The following is a 14,725-nucleotide window of genomic DNA, read 5'->3' as shown; positions in this document are numbered from 1 at the left end:
AAGAAGAGAATTTCATTAATCAAGCGAATATTTGAAGGGAAATCACCCTTAACAATATTCAAAAGCTATGAAGGAAACTTTTTGAACCAACTAACAGTGGCTAAATTTTGAACTCCAAATTGTGCCAGCTCCTAAGCAGGTTTATTGACAATGATGTTGAATGATAATTTTTAGAGAATTTCATTAAAAATGATGTTGATTGATCGAAAATGGGTCATTTTGACCCTCCGGTATGACAATTTTCATAATATCTTATTCAGAAAAATATGTCTTAGTATTTATTGATGGTTAGGAGATTTTTCAATACTGGCAGCGGTTTCACAAGGGTTTGAAGAAAAAGCCTTTTGGTCTATAGGCTATTTGTGTTTGTACACGCACTCTGAAGAAGGAAGATTCATTTGATTTTCACACTACATAACAAAGATGGGAGGCAAACAATATTACCTCTCGAATTCGATCTAATTCCGATAATACAATTTGAACAATTATCTTTAAAATATCCAAAATGGAGGCATACCACATTGGCAAAATATAATAACTTGATATAATACGGAAAATTGAATCAAACATAAAGTGTCTCTACGTGAGTTTTAAAATGAATCTCAGCAGTGAGAGGCTCTGAATCTTGACAACCAAAGTTGAGTACCTTATTTGAAATTTTACACCATTTCTGGTGGAAGCAGGAACTCGAAATTTTGTGCAAAATGGAAGTATGGAACTTCGAAATCTGAGGTTCTGATTTGCAGACTAACTAACAAGGCCTCTCTGTTTGAAAACATCAAGCATTGTAACCCCAATTTTCGCAGGTGACTCCACCACTGTCACTCCAGCTTCTCGTAGTGTCTTAATTTTGTCTTGGGCTGTACCTTTTCCACCTGATACAATGGCTGCACAATCCAGAAGCAACAAATATTATAGTTCTATTACCGCTGCAAGAATTGACAGGCATATAATTACTTCTTTCTTTTCACTAATAATTAAAAGGTGTCCCCCAACATAGTACTAACTAAAAGGGGAGGTTAGGAACCATCAAACACTACACTACTGCACAAGAAGAGTTGGGCCAGCAATGAAAGGTAACGATAGAAGAAAACTGTGACTAAGAGTCCACATATTACAACAAACTAATCAATCTAAAAGTTTTGAGAACAGTTTACATACCACCAGCATGACCCATGCGACGGCCTGGAGGAGCAGTTAGCCCAGCAATGAAGGCCACAATAGGCTTCTCAGTCCCACTTTCCTGTGATATGACGATAAGTTTTATTTCATTCTTCAAATATCATATTGGTCAATTGGTCTAAACCAATATAAATTAAAATTTTAAGCTTAAACCACAATCTAGGAATGGAAATTCAGTTCATTTACTTTCACATTAGAAGTTAAAAACAGTAATGATATATATATGAGTATCTAGGGCGCAATACTATCCGACTCCAAAACCTCCTAAGTATAAAAGAAACTCTTGTAGTCAAAGCAATTAACGTGGTAATCCTAGCACACTTGTGCAACAGAAGAGGCACACAAGTTATTAAATGTAGCTCAAATAATCCATGACATTCCTGGACTGTCACGGAAAACTTAATTTTGAAATAAAACGTGAACATAATGTTTCAGAAGTTACAATAAGACCTTTAAAGGAAATTGAACAAACCTAGAGCTAATCAAGAAAAGTAGCAAAAGAATTGCTAGTTCTTGAAAACGATGAGTGGGCAAATAAAATTTGTTCAGAAAGCTTTACTGATTAAAAAATTGGACAAAACCTTTATCAAAGCAGCGGCATCCTCTTCAGCAGTCCCACCGATTTCTCCAATTAGTACAATACCTGAAATGGATGGGGCATTGTATCAGAATACGGATATCATTAGCTTTTTCCTCTAGTTGGTAATATTTGCTATGACCAAATAAGAACAAGCAGAGGAGAGATAATATTAGCATGTCTATCATCCATCCAGAACACTTCACATCGTTGATTATCACAAGTTCCCTGCATCCACTCTCTTAACCGGTAACCCTAAATAAAAAATATCTAAGCTTAAAAACCCCGTAGCATTTTGAAGACATGTACTTTTGAAATATTATCATACAATGGGATAAAAGACACTAACAGAGACATGCAAATACTCATAATAGTTTGTGTATCAAGTTGCATCATTATTTTCCAATCAGAATCATGCAGTCAAAATCTAGAACAACAGACCAATAATTCAAAATATACCTTCTGTCTGAGGATCAGCAAGGAACTTCTCGATGCAATCAACAAAGTTTGTCCCATTAAAGGGATCCCCTCCAATACCTACACATGTGGATTGTCCGAGGCCAACAGCAGTTGTTTGGAAAACCTATAAAGACATATTACAAATAGAGAAATTAAATACAAGTACGAGAAGTATCACATATTAAAGGGCATAATGACGATGCAAAGAAATCCCTTGCTTTAGTTTTAAAATTGTAACACGGTAGACAGGCAGAGTTCCTTCACAAAAAGAGAACTGATTAATACTTCAGTTAACTTAGTGTTAAATCAATGAGAACTAACAACAGTAGACCGTTCCTCCATCGAAGGAAAAAATTGATAAGTAATCCCCATAACAGTAGGAGCAGGTATCATGTATTCCTAATACCTTTTTTTTTTTTTTGTGAGAAACTGCACTTTCATTGAGAGAAATGAAAAAAAGAAGAAACTCTGCCTGTTTTCCTAATACCCATTAGACCAGTTCACCATGCTCTTTGTATTCTATATGAAAAATTCATTAAAAAATAATAATCTGATATAATTTTGAGAATACTAAGAGCCTGATATATGATACATATGTGTTCTTTCCAATAATTTTTTTCTCCAATAAAAAACAAATAACCTGTTGATAAGAGAAAGATTACGGAAGAATCCGCCCCTTGATTGATTGTTATAACAAAAATTAGAACTCACCGCTTCATAGGTTAAGGTACCAGATCGTGACACAATGCCAATGCGCCCGGGTTTATGGATGTATCCAGGCATAATTCCAATTTTACATTCGCCGGGCTTGATAATACCAGGGCAGTTGGGGCCAATCAATCTAGTTTTAGATTGCTTGTTTAAAGCAGCCTTAACTCGCACCTGAAATTCATATATATTAGATTCGTATAGCATTTTATATAAGAGGTTGAATAAATAAAATCAGCCTCGGTTTTGATCAATATGAATAGTCAACTTACATTTAATAAAACTATCCCAATAATTTTAGGTTGGAAAACAAAATCAAAACAATTAAATACTTAAATAGAACTACTTCAATCACTGCAGCTAGTTGTGTGTAGGATAGGACATACTTTGGTTAAATCTAGCTGTCTTCTATTTCTTTTCCTTTTTTTTCCCATACAGAAAAAAGAGGGAAGGGGCAAGATAGGGGCTAGGGTTTCTACTAGCTCTAAAATATGATAGTAAATATAGATTACTGTCAGATGGTATGGCACTCTTCTTCCTCCATTCCAGCTAACAGACGTGACAGTAGTTCTTTTTGGCTTATAGTCCAAGTACACACTAGCCTTATAGATTATTGTCGTAGGATTATTTTTGTAAAACTTACAAACTTAAAATATTAAAGAAAATATAGATTATTATCATATGGTATACAAGCTATACTGACTCTTCTTCTACCATTCCAATTAACCAGCCTGACAGAAGCTTTTTCTTTGGCTTATACTCCAAGTACGAACTAGTTTTGTAGATTGTTATTGTATGCTAAAAAATATCGACAGAATTTACTCTTTGTTCCTGGGTCTCTTCTCCAGCATCGTTTTCCAAATGAAATATTAGTTGCTGTCCTACATGTTTATGCATCACGAGTTACCTAAAACCTCCCTTTGGTGTGTTCATACTTTAAGACTTCTTTACAATCACTCTTTCCTTTTTATTATCAACGATCAGCATGTTTCTTTTGTTTGCAAACAATATTTAATTTTACACATCAAATGAGCATACGCTGCCATAACAAAATGTTCCAAATAAATTTGCTATTCTTCAGTATCATAAACCATGAAAAAGCATTCAGGCCAACATATATCATAGTGTTCAGGAATCAGGTAATAATAGTCAACTGTCCAGTATGGAGGCAAATACTGATCATTAGAAACTTCAATTCTCGCTTACCATATCATGCTGTGGGATCCCTTCCGTTATACAAACAACAAGGTCTAACTCAGCTTCCATCGCCTCCAAGATAGCTGCTGCAGCAAATGGTGGGGGAACGTAAATAACTGATGCATTGGCCTTTGTTTCAGCCTTGGCGTCGGCAACTGAGTTAAATACAGGAAGTCCCAAGTGTTCCGTTCCACCCTTCTTTGGCGTTACACCACCTACCTACATCAACAAATAGCATAACGTAAGAACTAATGATTTCCACTTTTATAAATATACAGTTGAGAAACAAGAAATAACATAAAATCGGGGACCTATAAAGAGAATTGTGGGAATGCCTCCTTTAAAAGTCAGACTATAATTCATAAATGGGCAGTTAAAACTCGGAAAAAATTGCAACCAGATTTACATTTAATTGAGACACTGTTTAGTCCAGATCCCATGAGCTAAGTACGCGAAACAAACTTCACATATAGGTCATGAGAACGGAGAACCAAAACAATCCTTGCAGTTGAGAAACAACAAGCTACGTACGAAAGCATTTTTAATGAATCGTCGTTCCCTCCACTCTGGCGTTTTGGGTCCCAGTTCATTTCTAACCTGTATAACAAGTAAAATCACTGTCCGGCACAAAGCCAGATCCGCCACGCCCTGTGGTTTTCTACAGACAATTTGAATTTCAGATCAAATCTATATTAGCAACACACTGTTCTGTTCTATCAGATAATTAAGGATCGTAAGCCAAACATTTCAGAACATCTTCCCGTTTCTGAGGACGGAAAGCGGAAATTTCGCAGTGTGGTAAAAAACATTCAAGAGAGTCTATACAAATATAGCAGAAATCTCTCGAAAACTCGAATAATCAAAACCTTAACTTTAAAAGACATCACGCAGCGCCATGGAACGATAGATATACCATTTTGGTGCCATACTCGATGGCCTGCTCTGTGTGGAAGGTACCGTTTTTACCAGTGATCCCTTGACATAGGACGCGAGTGTTCTTGTCTACGAACACCGCCGGCGGAGGTGGCGGGGCCGCCGCGTAATGCCGAATCTGCGACGCCGCCCGCGAAAACGCAGACGGTGATGAAGATGAAGAAGTTTTGCGATTAATGGCCGATCCTATGAGCTTAGCAACGGCTTGGCGACCCATCCTCTGGCTCCGATTCGCTCCTCTCTTCGGCGCAGCGCAGCCGCCTTCTTCAGACTATCAAGAACTTGAAATTATTTTTCCACCTTCTCACTCTCTCTCCCTTTTCTCCTTCCCACTTTCCTTTTTCCTTCTCTATTTCCCTCTTCTCTACCTCGCCTTCCGTTGCGTCCTTTAATTTTTCCTTTTCTGGTTTTTCTACGCAAGTTGGGTTGTTGAAATGGCCGTTTCTAAATTACGTTTTGGGCTTCGTGTTGTCTGGGCTTGTATTGTTTTGTATAGTTGGGCCTTTGATTTCTGAGCCCATTGGGCTTCTTTTATGTCTTCTTATTTTTGTCAATATGTTTTTTTTAAGTCGTTAATTATTTCTTTTTGTTTTTTTTTCTCCTAGTTCCTAATATTTCTTTTTGTTATATCAAGTAATTGGAAAACTCGTTGTACTCACAAAAAAGAGAAAAAAAAAACTTGGAAAACTCGCATGCAATTAGTGCTTCAAACAATATGTTCAACAGTTGTTAGTAAAATATATATATATAGATACATATATATATATACATAGATTTAAAATATACAATTTTATAGTGATAATGGATGGTTATTTAATATAAATATTTATATTGCTTATTAAATGATAATATTTTAATAAATATAGTAACTAACTAATGCATTTTTTCATAGAATTTAAGGTTTAGTGTTTATATTTTATGGTTTTGATTTTTTATTAAAAAGATAGATTGCTAAGGGTGTGTCTATGGTCAAATCATAGATTCTTACCGAGGTTCAAGAAGACATGTCATGAGTATCGTCGCACTGCAAAATGATGATCTAATTTTTTTTAAGCTAACTTCTAACACTCCAATCTCATATAGCTCTCCTATTCCATTAACTCCAGTTCGAATACTGACTTAAATGAGCACATCATCGATATTAATTTGATTAGTGGTAGGTGATCAATTCAACATCAACGATCGTGACTTTTTTATCAACTTAAGTAGCTATTAAGATAGGTACGAATAATTAAAAAAAAATCCATAGTTTTGCTATCTTAAATTATTATTATTAGTTACAGAGAAAACTAAACCGAAGTAGTAGTCCGTAGCAGACTTTCAGCATCAGAAATGGCGCGAGGGTCATCGTCTTCGAAGAGGGAAGCAACAAACGGAGAGCTCGACCCGGAGGCTGCAACTCGTAAGCGGCTCAAGAAGCTCGCCTTCTCCAACAACGTACTCTCCCAAACCCAGGCAAAGCCTCAGGCGTATCTGAGCCCTTCGGCGACGGTTCTCAAACACCATGGCAAAGATATTGTTAAGAAATCTCAGCGAAAGAACAGGTTCCTTTTCTCGTTTTCCGGCTTGCTCACTCCCGTCAGTGGAGGCAAGATTGGCGAGCTCAAGGATTTGGGAACCAAGAATCCTATTCTCTATCTCGATTTTCCTCAGGTTTATACTGCCTTATTCACTTATGTCTTCCGATTGGGTGTGGTTTTTACTATGAATGGAGGTGCTTGTTCAGTGTAATGATGGTTTAGATAGTGCATTACTAACTTGATTGTCATTTTCATTAATTCCTTATGAATTTGGTAGAAAGACCCGATCTAACGTCTCCAGGTTTCTCCCATGTTACTTCTATACCTACTTTCGCCTTCTGGATTCTGCAAAACGGTCTGAGAAGAGAAGTTGTATTTTCGTGGGAAATAGATTTGGTAAACTTGGAAGGATAGGCGTCGTGAACTAGAAAAGATTAGTCTAATAAGTTTACGTTACTTGCGGTTCCAGTGATTTTTTTTTCCTGATTGTATCCTGGTTTTAGTCTAATAAGAGAAAATTAGGTGCTCAGTTAGTATTTTAGTCCATCATTAAGCTCATTTGACTATGGTAGCTTTAAAGCGAACTACATATGTGATGATTGTTGTTGTTATTGGCTTATTAGTTACGTTTATTTGGAAAATGGATGCACAAGGATATGGTACCGTTATTTTGAGGTGTACATTGCCTTCCTTATGTTTCCAAAAATATCCATTGTTTTATTTCGTAAATGCTGATGTAGATTTTATGTGGTCATCATGCATCTAGTGGTGGAGTCATTCTTACTTATATTTCTTTTACTTTTCAGGGGCGTATGAAGTTGTTTGGAACTATCATGTATCCGAAGAACAGATATTTGACTTTGCAGTTTTCTAGAGGTGGAAAGAATGTGACATGTGAAGATTATTTTGATAGTATGGTTAGTCTTTTTGCTTTTCATTCTTTTCCTTCCTTTTCCAGGAACTTTTTTTCAATTCATTTTCATTTAGTATTTCAATGAAATAAGCTTTCTATGCATGTACGTTGTGAATCAACCAGAATTTTCTCTTACTGCAGGTTGTCTTTTCTGATGCATGGTGGATTGGAACAAAAGATGAAAATCCAGAGGAAGCTCGTCTTGATATTCCTAAAGAATTGACTACAGTATGTTTCTTGATAACTTTTAGGCTCTTAAAATGCATACTAATTTCGTTTCTTGAGTACCCCTACATTTTCCATGTATGATTCTGTGAGGATCTCAGTTTTCAGATCATTTATGTAGCAAAATATTAATAATAATAATTATTATTTTTTAATGGAGTAGATCGGGAGTATTAGTGATGGCAGTAAACATGCTGTAACAGATAAACATTTCATCAAAGAAATATAGACTATAAAATCATCTCCCTCATCTATAGTTTTCACTCCTTTAGGTTACAAAGTACAGAAATTGTTACAACAGCTCAATCCAAAATCAATTTTGAAGAATTAAAACCCAAGCTTGGGTCAATCTACATATATAACCTAGTTTGAAGGGGAGCGGTGAAATTATCCATTGGGCCTTACTTTGGCCAAATATCCTTGCCCTACGTTATCGTTGGATTCATATTTGTATACTTATTCTTTTATTTTGTAGAGCTGATTTTTCCTTTTTTATTTTATTCTTTTCCTCTCAGACACTCTTTACCATTCGTAATTAGCTAGTACAAATTCCAAAGCTGTACCTCCGGATTGATGAGATACAGAAATACACATTCTCCTTTTAATGCTTCAATTTGTGTTTCAATTACTTACAACTGGGGGCTTATATATAAAGCTTCTTGTATGGTTCTTTTGGTGGGTACACTCTTATTTTATTTGGTTTCTTTTCTTTCGAGCTGGTGCTGTTTTGCCAGCTTTACTATTGTACTTCCATTTTTTAAACTGAAGTTGAACTTGAGAGAGAGAGAGAGAGAGAGAGAGAGAGAGAGAGAGAGAGAGAGAGAGAGAGAGATAGAGAGGATATTTGCTAACTCCTAGCTGTTATATGTTAGGGAAAATGTGGAGAATACGACTTCAACGGTGGTGCTGGCGTTACAAGTACGAGTAAGCATAGTGTTCAAAAGAAGGGAATCAATCATGCCGAAGAACATTCTCATAAAGGAGAACGTGGAGATGGCTTAGCGGACCTTGAAGACAACATGATAAATTCAATAAACACTACACCAGTTAGACATTCTGAAAGATCTGCTGGAAAAGTGTTCAAGTATTACCCTTTGCACATGGTTTTACTACATAAATATTATCTCACTATCAATAAGTTAGGAAGAAACAGCGTTTCTTGTCAAATAATATTATGCTGCATGACTTGACCATAATTATAGATATATGTCTGGCACTTCTTAAGATTTGCGACTTTAAAAGTTTAGACTTCAAAATCTGTATCTAAAATGTTCCACATGTATTTAGCTTGTCTTGGGTTTTCTTAGGTGGTCTCTATTTCAAAGAGAGAACATTCTATGGGTTTGTTGTGTATGCTGTTTTTTTGAGAGGTGTGGTTGCAAAGAAATTGAAGAGTCTTCCAATAAATGAGAGATCTTGAAAGGGAGTGAGGGATCTTATTAGTCTATTGCCCACTATTAGGCTTCTGATACGTCCTGAACTTGAGATTGAGACTGGAAACTAAGAAACTCGCGGTTGAAATGTATCATCTTATGGAAGGAAAATACAAAGGCTTACTAGGCATTTGACAGGCTTACTTCTCTCCCTATACTATTTGCAAAATATGTCTATACCCCACCTCTCTGAACCATTATTTATAACCACTGTTCCTTTATGTATGTATGTATGTACAAACATGTGTGTGTATATATATACCGTGAATGTCTAGCTTAGCTTGCATGCATCACTACTAGTATTCCTAACAGCTTCTCTGGCTAAATATTTTTTAATTAACTTATTTTTATGGTCTTAGCTAAATGGGGAACCTTTTTAATTCTGGCTTTTGGGAGGGTTTTATCTTAGGTTATTTATTTTGTTTATGAATGAGATTAATTTCCTTTAAAATTTTTCACGTTAAAATTCTTCACACTCTTGGAGAATGTGCCACAAGTTTGCACTATTGTGTTATCATTGGTCCAATCTACAGCCTTCATCTTATCCAGAAAAAAAAGATCTACAGCCTTCTATTTTTCCTAAATCCTAACATAGTAGGATCAATTTCCCAAGATCAGTTTCCTGTATGGGAAATTTACAGAAACAAACTAGAAATTGGGAAGGCTATCAGTACAAATACCCTCAGATTGATGGCATTTCCCATGTCAAGTAACAACGATACACACATACTGTAAGTTGTAAAATTTGAATGAATGAAACCAGCACTGTGTTGATCCTAGATGTTTTTCAAGTTCAACTACCTTGAGGCCATTCAAGATTCTTTCACTTCATCAACCAGGCCATGCTAGTTGCTGGGCAGTACATTTTTTTTTTTCTGATGAGAAACAATTTCATTGGTATCATGAATAAGAGGGGAAACTCCAGTCCAAGGAGTTACAAGTTGTTGGACAGTACGTTGATTTGTATTTAGAAGTCTTATAAGGCTAAACAACCAACGGAATTAGTGAATCCATCTTTACTCACGTTGGTAAAGATAACTAAAGAAATGACATGACATTTCCATGGATTCGCTTTGGTAGACAAATATTGTTTCAACAAGTTCAGATCAAATGTGAGTTAACTGCAACTTCTTGATTCTCATATAGGTCCTATTTGTGTTGAAGTGTATTCCAGTTAATTCACATTACCATTTTTTTGTGTTCTGTCCAGCCGAAGGATTTAATTGTTTAACTTATTTCCTACTCTCATTAAGGTTTGCAGAGGCTTCTTCTGAGGATGAGTCGACTGGAAGTTATGATGATTTGTCTGAAGGAGAAGAAAAGAATATTGTCATACATGAACCTTCTATCGGAGATCATGCCAGTGAAAATATCCTGTTTATGATTCTTGAGTAGCTTGTTTTAATTCATTCTCTTATCTCTACAGCTTTCTATATTCAATCTTAAAATCCGAGCTTGCTACTGTTTGTTCGCTCCCTTATTTGATTAATACAGACAGAAGATCTCTCTGTCGATGCTAAAGATGAAGATACAATGGGAAGACCTCCATTTCTTGAAGGAAATCAAGTATTGATCTCTAAGCCTAAAAAAGTTTCTCGGGCTAAGGGAAATGTTGAGAGTAATAATCGTGGTTTATTCGTCCAGTCTACTCTACCTAGTTTGTTCAAGAAAGTGGAGGAGAAGGTAATATATGAAGACCTTTACTTAATGTGTGGAAATAGGTTGCTGGCCATGTACCCCTACATTTAAGGCTTTATTACTACTACTACTACTACTTATTTTATTTTTTATGCAAAAGAAAAAGTTAATTAGAGAGATGAAAATACAAGCAAAAGCTGTTATAACCTAGCTGTTGAGGAACAACCAAAATAAAAATACTCCCCCTCAAACTGTAAACACTTGTAAGGCCTTTACCTGCACCTTAACTGTTAAGAACTTTTTTTTTTCCACAAAAGTCAACACCAAAGTGATGACAATCTTAAAGCGAAGTATTAAATGTGTTAATTTATTTGCCTCTAAACTCTCTGTAGTCTTATCCTCAAAATCCTCCTATTACACTCTAACCATATACCAAAAAATTTTAAGACTCCTGCAGGCCAAAGAATCCTCCCTCTCCCCATGTCTGGCAGATTACTAAGAATTTCCTCCATACTGCTTCATTTAACAAACAATCGTCTATCTTATTCATAATTAAAGATGGAAGCAGAAGAAGTAGAAGAAGGCCTCCTCCATAGAGAGCAGAGCTAAGATATCAGCCGGAGGAGCTTCCCCACCCCCCTCCCACGGGAGTTATAACATAGTGAAGCTTTGTGCATTGCAGCTTTGCCTTTAAAATTTTGAAAATCCAATAATAAATAATCAACTTTAGATCTTTAAGGCTCATATTTATTTGAAATTAATGCCTGCTATTTTCAGAGGACACCAAGAAGTTCAAAGAGGTCTTCAGCACCCAAAGGTTCTAATTTTCTTCATTGATTTTATTACATGACTATGAGAATACTGCAATTACATCAAATCCAAAAATTTGGTATTCTACAGTTTCTGCCGAAAAGATGCAGCTTTCTGGTTCAAAGCGAAAGATTGAACAGGCAAGTCTTCACTTTTAAGGAACATTTTTTCTCCCAGAAATGACTCTGATTTGGATTGTCATGTATTATATTATTCAGGATGAAGGATCAAAGAAAAGGAGAGCAGTCCGGGGACAAGATGACGGTCAATCTTTCATGCTCTATCCATTTACTTTTAGTTATTTCTCAAACAGGCTTTGATATTATCATAATTGGCTGGCTAGTAATTTGTCACCTCTTCTGTATATTGGATTCTCATGGAAATTCTGAATTAGGATTTCCATTATACAACTCTTGTAGATCTAGTAGAATAGTGATTTTCATTTTCGCAGTTCCTCTTTTCTGAAAATTAACTTGTTACTTATTTACAATGTGAAACAAATTAGTGTAAAATATGTCCTTAAGTAAGATAGGCGTGCATTTGTTTTGGACTAATGTTCCTTTGCCGTCTACATTTGAAGTCGGTGCGTGAAAATTTGGGTACTGAAATTACCTCGTGAAACATTATAATCACCTTAAGCTGATTATGATTTTATGGTATTTTTTACCCGGTCAGTTGATGTACTTTAGCTCTTTGAATTTGCAGGAGGAAAAGTCCCGAGGAAAGATGCAGAATATGAGGTATCAGTGCCATTTTTTACAAATTTTCCTTTTAAAAGAGTTGCTGCTTTATTAGCTTCAGAATTTCTTAGTGCAGTAATCCAGCTTGAAGTGGATACGCTTTTCTCTTAGTTATTTAATGGTTGAATTATCTTACTGGACAAGAGGCCATTACCATATAGCTGCAACAGCTAGAAGCATCATAATAGTAATCAACTTAGCTGCCGGCGGAAAGTTTCAATAGTTCTTTTCGGTTCCTAAGTTTCAAAAATTTATTATTTAACCCTTGAGGTTTCTAAAATGTTTGAAAATGGAATTGCCGTTAGCTTTTGCTCAGTGACACAAACAAAAAGCCATAATTAATTTTGCCCCCAAGGGGCAGCCCGGTTGGCAAGGGCTTGAGGTCTCAAGTTCGAACTTTCCGGTGAGCTTAATACCAAAAATCCTTGATGTATTCCAGGTCCTGGCCTTGGGGCGAGTACGGATGTCCTTTGGTGTAGGGGAGTAAAACTCCGACTTCCAATTATTAAAAAAAAAAACCATAGTTAATTTTATGATGTTAATTATAGAAAGGCACTGGGCATACTTCATACAAATTCAATCAGCCACTCCTTCTCGTGTCTAAGGTTCTAGAAACCTAGCCACATCATCTTACAAGTCAGGTTTATTAAATTTTAATGCTCCGAGGTTGCAACACCATGTAGTCGGTTTCCATTTGCTATTCATGATTGAATGGGAGATGAAATGGTTGATGGATTGGATGTCATTGTATACTAAGTACAGTCTGTCCATATCTTGTAGGTCGAAGATGACATTGAAGAGTTGTCGAGCTCTCAAGAGGTGAGTGTTCACTACCTGTTATATAACCTATATCCTTCTCCCATGGTTTTTTAAATTATTGGATTAGAAGTTAGAAATTCGTCCCTTGATTATTGTGAGTTTTCTTTTGGTAATTATTATTCTTCAGCAATTTTTCCAGCAACCTTTTATCCAGTTCTTTCGCTTCCCTTCTACTAGGAGTTTTTGTTTTTGTTAGCATTTTGAAGTCTCATGAAAATATTTGGCCGAGGCACCTCTTTTGCTAGCAAGTATAGCCGATTTCTCACCTTCATTCTTTGAAAATTGGTTGAATAGGATCTGCTTCATAGGTTGTACCACTGTTTCCTTGAGTTCTAAAGAAAATTGGTTCTTTGGTTTAGTCGCTACCCTATATGAACTTCTCAATGTCGTCCTTGATAGTTTACACCACGTTTGTTGGAAAGTTGTCATATTTCTATACTGAATAATATTTCATGTAAAAATAAGAACAAAACAAGTTCTCCAACTGCCTCAATGTAGTTCTAGCGTTCTAGGTCCTGTTCACTAAAAAGTGTCGGACATTCTCATGACACTTTTCATATACATGTGATGAAATTAAAATTTTTAGTTAGTTTAGCAATTAAGATTCAAATGTTCGTTAAAAGATGAAATCAAAATGATACATCATTTATTGATTTCAATGAATGTTGTAACTTAAATATACTTATTTTTATCTGTCGTTTAGGAGGACACTGATGAAGATTGGACAAGTTGAGATTGTTACATTTTCTAACAATGGTGAGCCACAGCAGCAGATGGGATATGCATTGCAGGAGTTTTCTTTGAAAAGCTGCTGGCGAACTGAAATTAAAGAAATTTAACCATAAAATTACATTGAAGTAAAGTTCTTATACCTTAATGTTAGACATTGTAAAATCACGTTTTTGATATACCAGAGAGATGAACCGTTACACTTTTTATGGAGCGTCTGTGCCTTTGTGGAATGCGATCCAATTATTTAGTACTGTTTCAAGGCAATCTAGTCTGCATCTGCTCTGAAAAATTCCTGAACTGCTCCTTACAATTCGTTCTTTGTACTGTATTTAAGAGCAATTTAAGGTTTATAATATATCAAGTAATAACGTGATTAAGTATAAGTTGCTGCATAATTTGAGCTTTTAACTGATTAATATATATATTTTTCATTTAGCCTCTATTAAAGTTGGAGGTTCAAATCTCCATCTCCACATTTGTTATACTAGAAAAAATATATGTAATTAAGTTGGAGTAGTTTAAAAAAAAATTGCAGTATAATATTAGATGTAAAGATTTTATATTAAAAAAAGATCGAGTCACCAAAACGAGGGAGAAAATTGAGTTATTTGGACCCATGAGGATTGACAGGGTGAACTGCCTAGATCATCACCCTAATATGTGGTACATTTATAACGGTACAAATTTACTTGGAATTCTTCTATTCTCTTGCCCATGATTTTTATCATAATTCATTTCGGAATTCTCGACGGTGTCATTTTCTTCTCCTTCTCTTTCTACTTTATTATTCTACTCTATTCCATTCAAGCCTTTTTACAAACATTATTTTGGTTCAAGTA

The 14,725-nt window shown here is 35.6% G+C and overlaps 2 protein-coding genes across 5 annotated transcripts; one reads left to right on the top strand and one right to left on the bottom strand.

Moving 5' to 3' along the window:
* Window positions 1–380: 380 nt before the first annotated feature.
* Window positions 381–5,446, bottom strand: LOC111008914 (succinate--CoA ligase [ADP-forming] subunit alpha, mitochondrial). The gene is made up of 7 exons (XM_022281792.2): window positions 5,037–5,446; window positions 4,133–4,342; window positions 2,930–3,100; window positions 2,219–2,342; window positions 1,764–1,825; window positions 1,162–1,243; window positions 381–887 (listed from the first exon to the last, which is right to left on the bottom strand). Exons 1-7 carry the CDS (start codon window positions 5,271–5,273, stop codon window positions 748–750), a joined length of 1,026 nt encoding a protein of 341 aa, XP_022137484.1. The 5' UTR covers window positions 5,274–5,446; the 3' UTR covers window positions 381–747.
* An 876-nt stretch (window positions 5,447–6,322) lies between these two features.
* Window positions 6,323–14,090, top strand: RHL1 (root hair initiation protein root hairless 1 (RHL1)). Of its 4 annotated transcripts, XM_088121568.1 has the most exons (12): window positions 6,328–6,709; window positions 7,383–7,493; window positions 7,631–7,717; window positions 8,587–8,798; window positions 10,401–10,517; window positions 10,641–10,830; window positions 11,563–11,602; window positions 11,686–11,735; window positions 11,814–11,859; window positions 12,301–12,335; window positions 13,116–13,154; window positions 13,858–14,090. In XM_088121568.1, exons 1-12 carry the CDS (start codon window positions 6,389–6,391, stop codon window positions 13,885–13,887), a joined length of 1,278 nt encoding a protein of 425 aa, XP_087977694.1. In that variant the 5' UTR covers window positions 6,328–6,388; the 3' UTR covers window positions 13,888–14,090. The 4 variants fall into 4 exon arrangements, with proteins under 4 accessions (XP_087977695.1, XP_087977696.1, XP_087977697.1 ...); XM_088121569.1 differs by lacking the exons at window positions 11,563–11,602; window positions 11,686–11,735; window positions 11,814–11,859; ... (1 more) ...; window positions 13,116–13,154; window positions 13,858–14,090 and adding an exon at window positions 11,233–11,370 and having other exon boundaries at window positions 6,323–6,709; XM_088121570.1 differs by lacking the exons at window positions 11,563–11,602; window positions 11,686–11,735; window positions 11,814–11,859; ... (1 more) ...; window positions 13,116–13,154; window positions 13,858–14,090 and adding an exon at window positions 11,344–11,556 and having other exon boundaries at window positions 6,324–6,709.
* The last annotated feature ends 635 nt before the right edge of the window (window positions 14,091–14,725 follow it).

This window comes from Momordica charantia (genome assembly GCF_013281855.1).
Source record: "Momordica charantia cultivar OHB3-1 chromosome 3 unlocalized genomic scaffold, Mcharantia_2.0 BLBB01000003.1, whole genome shotgun sequence".
NCBI classification, from domain to species: Eukaryota; Viridiplantae; Streptophyta; class Magnoliopsida; order Cucurbitales; family Cucurbitaceae; genus Momordica; species Momordica charantia.
Note: the sequence above shows the minus strand (reverse complement) of the source record. Positions and strands in the feature narration are given on the sequence as shown.

Excerpts from the sequence above, each read along its gene's own strand:
- LOC111008914 (XM_022281792.2), bottom strand. The coding sequence starts at position 5,273 with ATGGGTCGCCAAGCCGTTGCTAAGCTCATAGGATCGGCCATTAATCGC. Across the intron at positions 4,343-5,036 it reads TCGAGTATGGCACCAAAATG|GTAGGTGGTGTAACGCCAAA; the intron begins GTATATCTATCG and ends TTGTTGATGTAG. Across the intron at positions 1,244-1,763 it reads ATGCCGCTGCTTTGATAAAG|GAAAGTGGGACTGAGAAGCC; the intron begins GTTTTGTCCAAT and ends GTCATATCACAG.
- RHL1 (XM_088121568.1), top strand. The coding sequence starts at position 6,389 with ATGGCGCGAGGGTCATCGTCTTCGAAGAGGGAAGCAACAAACGGAGAG. Across the intron at positions 6,710-7,382 it reads TCTATCTCGATTTTCCTCAG|GGGCGTATGAAGTTGTTTGG; the intron begins GTTTATACTGCC and ends TTTACTTTTCAG. Across the intron at positions 10,831-11,562 it reads TCAAGAAAGTGGAGGAGAAG|AGGACACCAAGAAGTTCAAA; the intron begins GTAATATATGAA and ends TGCTATTTTCAG.